At 57.7% G+C, this 9,127-nt stretch overlaps 1 protein-coding gene across 1 annotated transcript in view; it reads left to right on the top strand.

The window, feature by feature from the left end:
• RCC1L (RCC1 like) overlaps positions 1 to 4,331 on the top strand; it is a 35,330-nt gene extending 30,999 nt beyond the window's left edge. The window contains exon 11 of the mRNA XM_021717365.1: positions 4,184 to 4,331. Coding sequence (XP_021573040.1) covers positions 4,184 to 4,261 — 78 coding nt within the window. The 3' untranslated portion in view covers positions 4,262 to 4,331. The remainder of the gene's footprint in view (positions 1 to 4,183) is intronic.
• Positions 4,332 to 9,127: the final 4,796 nt, after the last annotated feature.

Here is a 9,127-nt window from a genome sequence, read left to right as displayed (position 1 = left end):
GGGAGCAGAGGCTGCCAGAGCCGACAGCACTCGCCACTCCCATCCAGTTGGCTTGCGCTGTGCCTCACGCACCAGGCATCCTTCTGGCCATTCGAGCTGTCAGGGAAAGGGTGCCCCACCCTGTCCCCGTGAAGGCACTTGGTGTCCAACTGCCATCCTCCCTCTTGCACATTTGCTGGGCCCCAAGTGTTTGTGCAAAGGAGCGGCTTTGTTTCCTTGTCCCCTTTGGACTGGGGGCGGAAGGACTGGGTGCAGAAGCGGGCTTGAAAGGATGGTGCTGGCGTCCGACGCCATGGAGCCCCCCTCTGTGATGCCAAGCGAGGGCGCCATGGGACAGTGGCAGCAGCCAGGCTTCAGATCGAGTCGGGTGGGTCTCATCGAGGGCAGATAGATGAGTCTGTTGTTGATCAGCTGGCCCTCACTCCAGTCTCTTCTGTTGCATTCACCTTTTCAAAAATTACTGGCGATTTTTGTTCTTTAAAAAATGGTATTTTCTAATTGATCTTCAGTGGGGGGTATATTACATCATTTAAAAAATATTCCAGAAAAGAAAGAAAAACAGAGTAAAGCTTTATTTGTACCTTATACAATGGTACTAGCTAGTTATTCTTGAACTCCTGGAACGTGGGCTTCTGACAGTACATGGGCCAGTAAGTGACATCTGAGCCCCCCGATTCAAACCTCACCTTCCAGAAGCTTTCAGGACATGTTTTCCTGATACACATTGATACTCTCCACTCAGGGAGGTCAGTGGTTTCCTCAAGGTCACACACCTAAGTCAGAGGCAGAGCTAAGACTTGGACTCAGATGCGGCTGATTTCTGAGACGATGGTCTTTTTGCTGTAGCCTGCCTTCCCGTGAGCCTGAAGCCGGTGTGGAGAGAGGCAGCTGCAGAGGCACAGAACCTTTGACCGGGTGTCACCTGGCTTCTCAGGACTCTCTGGCTTACACAGGGGCACCGCAGGCCTGGGACAGGCATGAGGGACTTTTGAATGACCTTCACCCTTCACCTTTCACCCCCCAGGAAACGGACTTGCTTTCAGCAGACATCACAGCCTGTCTTCAGGGAGGGTGGCATGTGGACGGTGTGCAGGGTGCTTTGTGTTCCTTCTGTCTCAGCCTCAGAACAGCCCTAGGGTCGGGGCTCTTGGTCTGCGGTCTGCATGTTTCTCACTGGCGTCTGGAGTTGCAGGGGCTTGCCCACAGCCTCACAGCCCCTGAGTGGTTGGGTGGGATTTGAACCAGGGGCACTACTGCCTGCAGGCTATGCTTTTCTTCCCTGTGCACCCCCTCCGGTCAGGGCTGGGCGGGGTCTGGGGGCTCAGGCTGGGAAACCTGCTGACTGCTAGTCTCTTTCTTTTTTTTTTTGAGTCGGAGTCTCACTCTGTCGCCCAGACTGGAGTGCAGCGGCCACTCCCGGGCACCGCAGCCTCGACCTGCTGGGCTCCGGCGATCCTTCCGCCTCAGCCTTCCAAGTAGCTGGAACTACAGGCGCGTGCTACCACGCCCAGCTCATTTTTGATTTATTGTAGAGATGAGGTCTCGCCAAGTTGCCCAGGCGGGTCTCGAACCCGCGGGCTCAGGCAATCCACTCACCTCAGCCTCCCAAAGCGCGGGATTACAGGCTGAGCCACCGAGCCCGGCTGCTAGTCTCGTTCTTACATGGCCGCCTCGCTTGCCCCAGGTCCTAGGTGGGTCTGACTAGGCCGGAGAGGAGCTCCCCTTAAAGGCTGGGCGCTGCCTGGAGCAGAGCAGGCCCTGAGTGCTGCCCTTCTCGGTATGCCTGTCGTCACCAGGACCCTCCCCAGCCCAGGGCTCCTCTCACCCTTGCTTTCTTTCACCCTTGCTTTCTTTCACCTGGGAGGCGTTTGTTTAGAAACTGGTAATGATGGAGACATGTTCCTTAATTGATTCGGCTCGGACTTTTAAGAGAGTCACTCAGGCTAAATGTGGTTCTGGTTTTTGGAACTGTTTCTCTTAGCAGTGGTGCTGTGAGTGTAAACTGGTTTAGAATAGAAACTCCTTTTAACCTTGACTAGGACAAAAATAAAACATGGCTGAGGGCAGTCTTCTCTTGGACTCAGTTCAGAGATGGGAGAGGCTCTCCAGGGGGAGCCAGAACCTCGGGGAGCCGCCCTCTGTCCCAGGGAGGGCTCTCGGGGGCCAGGTCCTCCCTGGGGGCTGGCCTCAGCAAAGGCCCACGTGGCTCACTCCGCTTCGGCTCTGCTGGCCGCACCATGGGGAACAGGCCACATGCCGAAGTGCGAGGTTGGCTGCCGAGGAGGGCAGTGCGCGGTGGCCCGCTTAGTGGCAGTTGGAGTGAAGGGGCTGCCCGAGTGTCCAGTGCCTGTAGAAAGCCCTCTCAGAGGCCATCTTTGGGAAACAACACGGTTCCCAACACCTTACCTTCTCCCAGGAAAGGTCAACAGACTGCCTAATGGCCTGGAGGCTGCTCAGCGTTCGGCAGCGCCCAGTCACCACAGAGGCCATATGTTTTCTTCCACCTCCGTGGCCAGCCTGCAACGCTTTCTGCACCTACGTGCCTTTGCGATTTCTGGGGCGCTGGCTCTTGGTTGTTTAGTGACTTCGGTAATAGGTTCTGCTAAAGACGTTTGTTTAGGGACGGGGCGAGGATGGCATGACTTGGTTTCCAGCATTCGTTTGCCTACGGCCACGAGTCCCTAGTGGTCTTGGCTACCCGGCGTGGGCACAGAGCTCCAGGTCAGCGCCTGCTGCCTCTGCGCTTTTAGAGCAGGCCATCTGGATCAGGCATTTCCCCTCTTAAGCTCAGTCAACTCCACAGACTGGGACAGAGCCCCTTTCCAGCTGTCACCCTGCCCAGCCAGGTGCTGCCACCAAGGGAGGCTAGTCGCATTCGATTCTGGTCAGTTGAGTGCGTGTCAGCATCCTGGCAGGGGTCTGCAGGGCAAGCCGTACAAGGGCACTGTCCTCGCAGTCGTCACTTAGGAAAGAGCGAGGCTTGCACCTGCTTCTCTTTGCATGTAGAACCTCTGGAAGGGTAACGAGATACCAATAAAAAATAGTTTCCAGTTCAGAGGCAGGTGGGGACTGGGGCAGATGATGGTGGGGGGTATTAAAAGGTATTTAGACTGGGTCTGGTGGCTCACACTGTAATCCTTGCAATTTGGGAGGCCGAGGTGGGAGGCTCACTTGAGCCCAGGAATTGAGACCAGCCTGGGCAGCATAGTGAGACCCCATCTCTACAGAAAATTAAAAAATTAGCTGGGAGCGGTGGTGTGTGTCTATAGTTCCAGCTATTCAGGAGGCGTAGGCAGAAGGATCGCCTAAGCCCAGGGCGAGTCTGCAGTGAGCTGTGATTGTGCCACCGCACTCCAGCCTGGGCAGCAGAGACCCTGATTTTAAAAAAAGCATTTAATACCTTCTAATTCTTTTTTACTGAAAGTCCTTTTATATTGTAGCCATGGGACTGTGTTACATAGTAGTAATAATAATAAAGAAAGAGAAAGAAAAGCGCCCCTTTCCCGGGCGGCTGGCTTGGCCATGTGGCTCTGGGCGCACCTGGAGGTGTTTGGGGAATCTGTCTTCAAGGCCGGGCTATAGATGGTGGGCACCCTTCAGGCAGGCTGCAGCCGCCATGGCAGAACAGGCTGTCTTCTTGCTCTCTCGAGGCTGGGCCTTCAACGCCATGCTGTCAGGCTCCCAGCAGAGGCCTTGGGACACAGCCTGCCTGCGTCTGGAGCGGGGGTTGATGGAGAAGGCGACTGAAGACGCTGGGCCAGCGGAGCCTGGCTTCCAAGTGGCCACAAAGAGAGAGAAAGGGTTTCTTGAGCTGTTCCGTGCGCTATTAGGTGACCCCAGGAAAGGTCACTGGACACCTGGCTTGAGGGCAGGGAGCCTGGTGCGGCCACGCTCGGAGGGGAGCAGCCTCGCTGGGACACAGGTCTGCGCTCCTGCACGGAGCGGCCTCACCGAGGGTGGGCGTGAACGGCCGTGGCTCCGGTTGCCTGGCAGGGAGTTGGGAGGGCTCTTTCCACGCGACGCACGTGGCTGTCCTCAGGGACCTGCTGGGTGGGCGAGCACGCCCGTTTCCAGGGGAGGGCGCCGTGGCTCAGAGAGGGTCCGTAGCCTCCTGAGAGGCAGAGCCTGGGCCAGCTCCGAAGCCCGCCTCCCTCCCTCACGGCGGCTGGGCCTTCTCTTGCAGGTGACGATGCCTGGGGAGCCGGTGGATGTGGCGTGTGGTGTGGATCACATGGTGACTCTGGCCAAGTCGTTTGTCTGAGCCTCCGCCCCGGTCGGCCCTGTTGGGCTGGCCCTGGCCTCAGAGCCGGGCAGACTGCTCAGCAGAGGCCGGCACGCCGCTGGCCCTCCGGGTCTTGAACGGTGGCGGAAGAGGGCCGGGACCCTTGGTGCAGTGTGGCGCCCTCTCCTAAGTCCCCTGGCGGCGCGTACTACAGTGAGAGTACGTGGGGTGAAGTCTCCAGCTGAGGGAGGCCTGCTGGATTCAGCCGAGGACAGCTGTCTTCCGGGGGCTGAGCTCCTCAGGGCCCCGGGGCTGCCGCGGCCCCACTTTCAGCGCTCTCCCGGTGACACGGACGGCTTCTGGCGTCACATCTGGCCCAAGAAACAAACCTGTCTTGGGAAAGCACAGTTCTCACGGCCTGTCGTTTCGCTTGATCTTGAAAGTGGCCCGACAGCACAGGGCTCGGGAGGTTTCTGTTTCCCCGTCACGGCAGGTCTCTTGCGTGTGTCTGGCAGGCCGTGCGCGGGCTTCAGGCCGAGCCCCAGCTTAGCCGAGGGAGCTGGGCTGTCTTTGGGCGGAGGTCTTCATGCCAGTCACCCTGCTCACAGCCCTGTCTGGTTGCTGCCACACCACAGGCTTGCTGGTTGGACCCAGTAAGCGCCCCGAAATACCTTGGGCGGGGATTCTCCATGGAGCGAGGCATGCGCCAGCCCCGGGGCCCGTGGCTCTCCCAGCCTTGTAATCATTTTCACTGCCTGGCTTGGGAGAGTTGAGAAGCCCCTCAGGAAGGAAACTGAGGCCGAATTCTTGTGGGCCGAGGGCGCTGAACACATCCGCAGAGGCTTGGCGGGAGTGCCAGCCTTGGAGAAGAAGGATCCAGAAATTGTGAAAGACATTGGATTTAGTCATGGAACTTGTCTTCGCCTTTAAAAACATCCTTTAAAAACTCTCTTGGAATAAAGTCTGTTTTCTCCTTTTGATTTTTAAGAACTGAAGGAGTCTTTACGATTGTACTTGATCATTTAAAGATTAGCTTTTAAAAACAAGGCTTTTGAGGAGGAGGCAAGTAGAAGCCAGCAGAAACGACTTCAGAAGACAGTCCTGCGTGGAAGGGTCTTCTGAACAGATTCCCCCCCGTAGTTCGGTCAGGAGGAATGTTTGGCGCTCACGTCACAAGCCGGGCTCTCACGCGCTGCCTGCCCACGCTGTTCCTTCTGTGCCTTCACTCAGTAGCTGCTTGTTGTGTACCCCTTAGGAGCCAGGTACTGTTCCTTACACTGGGGCACGCGGTGGCCAAAACCCCTTCCCGTGAAGCTTACGTTCTAGGGAGGGAAACATGGTCGACAAGTGACGTCCTACGTGTGTTAGATGGCTCCGTGGGCTGTGGAGAGACACCAAGGAAGGGGGTGGGATACTGGGAGGGCTGCACGTTAGGGCAGGATGGTCACCAAGCGGCCGCGTCCTGGCAGTGCCTGAAGCCGTGAGAGCCGGCTCGGGTGCCTGGGGGAGTGGACCGTCACGGCCACTGCGGGGACCCCTCACTTGGGGCTGTGAGCACCGTTCTCAGGCTTATTGCAGTAAGGTCTGTCTGTAGGTTTGAAATAGAAATTGAAAACTGTCATTTTCCTTCTGGAAACTCTTGCTCGGGCCGGGTCTGAAGTCACCCTGCAGTGAGGAACAGTGATCCGACCTCAGAGCAGTAGCAGCCGTGAAGCGCATTTTGACTTTCAGGGGTCAGGCGGGGGTCACACTGGCCACGGTTCAGGATGTCGGTGAGGGTGGCTGATGAGGGTGTCTGGGGAAGGAAGGCTTTTTTAAGGCGCCCACCCACATGACAGCCAAGATACAGATCCTGGCCTTGGCCATAGCAGGGATGACCTCGGGCTTGTTTTAAAACCCAGTTTCTTCCAGCGGGGCTTGGTCTGCCAGGCCCTGCCCCTGGTTGTGCCCTCTCGAGCGTTAACAGGGCTCCTGGTGGGCGCACCTCTACCTCGTTGTCACCTGTGCTCATGCTGTACACACACACACACACACACACACACACACACACACACACACACCCCGGCATTTGACACACACGTGGAAACGCGGCTCCGCCATTAACTGGTTGCTGCGCTTTTTCATTGTGTTCCTGGGAAAATCAGTGTTTGCGAGCCCCGTCTCCTCTCGCTTTGGCGAGCGCAGGAGTGACACGCTGGTGAAAGCCCGCCTCGTGCCAACTCCCACATGCCTTCCAGCCTTTCTCTCCTTCCACACAGGCTCTGTCCCTTTATGTTGGGCCAGCAGCCAAGGCCAGAGGGGCGCCCGAGGAGAAGGCGTCCGCGTCCGCTTAGCGGCCCCCGGCAGCTGCCAGCACCTCCCCCACGGACAGAGTCTGTCGCAAGGTGCGTGGGTCGCAGTCTTCCGTCCTGGCGCCTGCCACCATCCACAGGGATTTCTAGGGGGAGAGGGATGGCTCTTTCTGGCAGGCAAAACCTGAAATCAGTTCATAAAAGCCCGCCGTTCGTGTAAGGTCAACCTCAGTAGATGCCTATCATGACTCTTGCCTCTTGACTAGACGGCTGGCACGTATTTTCGTTAACTCGGGGGATAGCCGCTTACTGGGTTCCGCGCGACAGGGTCGAACCCTGAGAAAAACGCCCAAAGAGAGCGCTCCGGCCGGGCACAGCAGGTGAGTCTGCGGCTGAGTGCCTAGCGCCGCCACACCTGGCCCCGGGTGGGCACTCAGGATGCATTCGGGAAGAGTCCACACCTCCTGCCTCCCGCCCGGGCCAGCGTCTGAAGGGGCCCGAACCCGCCCGAACAGCAGCAGGAGTTCTTCAGACTGTTGAGGGCCGTTTCCTCTGCGGTCCGTGGCATCACGGCTCCGCTTCACCGTGCAGCCTGGCGGGACGGACCCTTTCCGATGGCCGCGGGGATGGCTGCCAGCCTGGACGCGGCATCTGCGCCGGGCTCGGTCCAGCCTGTGATCACGCACCAGGACCTTGTCCCTGACGAGGCCCCCGCACTGGCTTTCCCTCCCAAGGGCCGCCCTGCGGCGCCCTGCAGGACTCTGGCTGCGCCAAGAAACCCAAACTTGATTCCACAGCTGCCTTGGTGGTCAACATGGACGCCGCGGCAGCCCCAGTCAGCTCGGGCTAGGGGGAATGGTAGGACTCCCTCCAGCTGTGCTTTCTCAGACCTTGACCATGCACCCTTAAGGGTCCAGTTTATTTTTATTATTATTATTTTTTGAGTCGTAGTCTCGCTCTGTCGCCCAGACTGGAGTGCAGCAGCCACTCCTGGTCACCGCAGCCTCGACCTGCCGGGCTCCAGCGATCCTCCCACCTCCGCCTTCCGAGTAGCCGGAATTACAGGCGCGCGCCACCACGCCCGGCTGATTTTTTGATGTATTGTAGAGATGAGGTCTCGCTGCCCAGGCAGGTCTCGAACCCGCGGGCTCAGGCCATCCACTCACCTCGGCCTCCCAAAGGCGCGAGATGACAGGCTGAGCCGCTGAGCCACCAAGCCCGACTGGCAGGAGCCTTTCAAAAGCCAGTGCTTGAGGGAGGAATGAGGGCGTGTGCTGTCTACCTGCACCTAGCGGTGTCGGTTCCTGGGTTTCTGGCATCGAGGAATCCTTCCCGTGGCTGGGCATCCAGCCCTTGACCCTCCACCATTGGCAAGGCCCTGTATCGCCCCATGGGCTCCAAGCCCCAAGGCCGCCTCTTCACCTCCAGGTTGTCACCTTTGTGTGGTTTCCTCCTACGTCCCATCAGCTGTGTGACACCAGAGTATGGTGAGAGTGATCTGGTACTTTTTTTGAGTCGAGGTCTCACTGTGTCACCCAGGCTGGAGTGTGTGGTACGATCTTAGTTCACTGCAGCCCTGCCCTGGGCTCAGATGATCCTTCTGCCTCAGCCTCCTGAATACCTGGACTTCAAGCCCACGCTACTGCATCCAGCTAATTTTTTGATTTTTTGGTAGACGAGGTCTTGCTATGTTGCCCCGGCCGGTCTCGACCTCCTAGGCTCCAGCAGTCCTCCTGCTTCGGCCTCTCAAAGTGCTGAGATGACAGGCCTCAGTGAGCCACCACGCCCAGCAATGTGCGAATTCTGAAGCTGGGACCACACTGAGGACACTCAAGCAGTGCTGTGGGTGGCCCACCCAGGGAAAGGCTGAGGGCTCCTGCCCACAGCCGGGCCCCCTGGAGGAGGTAGAGCCTCCAGTCCTCACCCGAGGCTTCACACAGCTCCAAGCTCATGAGTGAACCCTGAGCCAGAACTGCTCAGCCAAACGGGTTCCTGAATTCCTGACCCACAGAAATGTGGTATCGAGGTAATTACTATTTCTGCTGGGTGTGGTGGCTCGCGCCTATCATCCCAGCACTTTGGGAGGAAGAGGCGAGAGGACTGCCTGAACCCAGAGGTTCAAGACCAGCCCGGGCAACATAGTGAGACCGCCTCTCTACAATAAAGAAAAAATGTAGCTGGGCATGGTGGTGCACACCTGTAGTTCTGGCTACTTGGAGGCTTGGATCTCCCAGCCAAAAAATTATTCTAAGCCACTCAGTTTTGGGCGGCTTGTTCCACGGCATCAGGTAACGGTACGCAGCCAACCTCTCTCGCTCTGGGGGCTACTCTCTCCTCAGATTCTGGGGGTTGCTCGCCCCTCCCCTGGCCACTTCCCTTACCGACGTGGAAGAGAGGTGAGGCGTGGCCCTGGATAGGGCGGCACAGAGTTAAACAGCTGTCAGCCGACATGGGTTTTTTTTTCCTTCATTTTAATGAACACTTTACAAAGTACAAAATATACTGTCTTTTGGGGGGAACATTAGGTACTTTTTTTCTTTCCATCATACAGTACATGAATCTCGAGGGTTTTGTGTTTCTTCGACAATAAAATAAGCGTGAGGGCCCCGAGGGC

Source organism: Carlito syrichta, unplaced genomic scaffold (genome assembly GCF_000164805.1).
Source record: "Carlito syrichta isolate Samal-C Ts95f unplaced genomic scaffold, Tarsius_syrichta-2.0.1 Scaffold309715, whole genome shotgun sequence".
Classification (NCBI taxonomy): Eukaryota; Metazoa; Chordata; class Mammalia; order Primates; family Tarsiidae; genus Carlito; species Carlito syrichta.
This window is presented reverse-complemented; position numbering and strand designations above follow the sequence as displayed.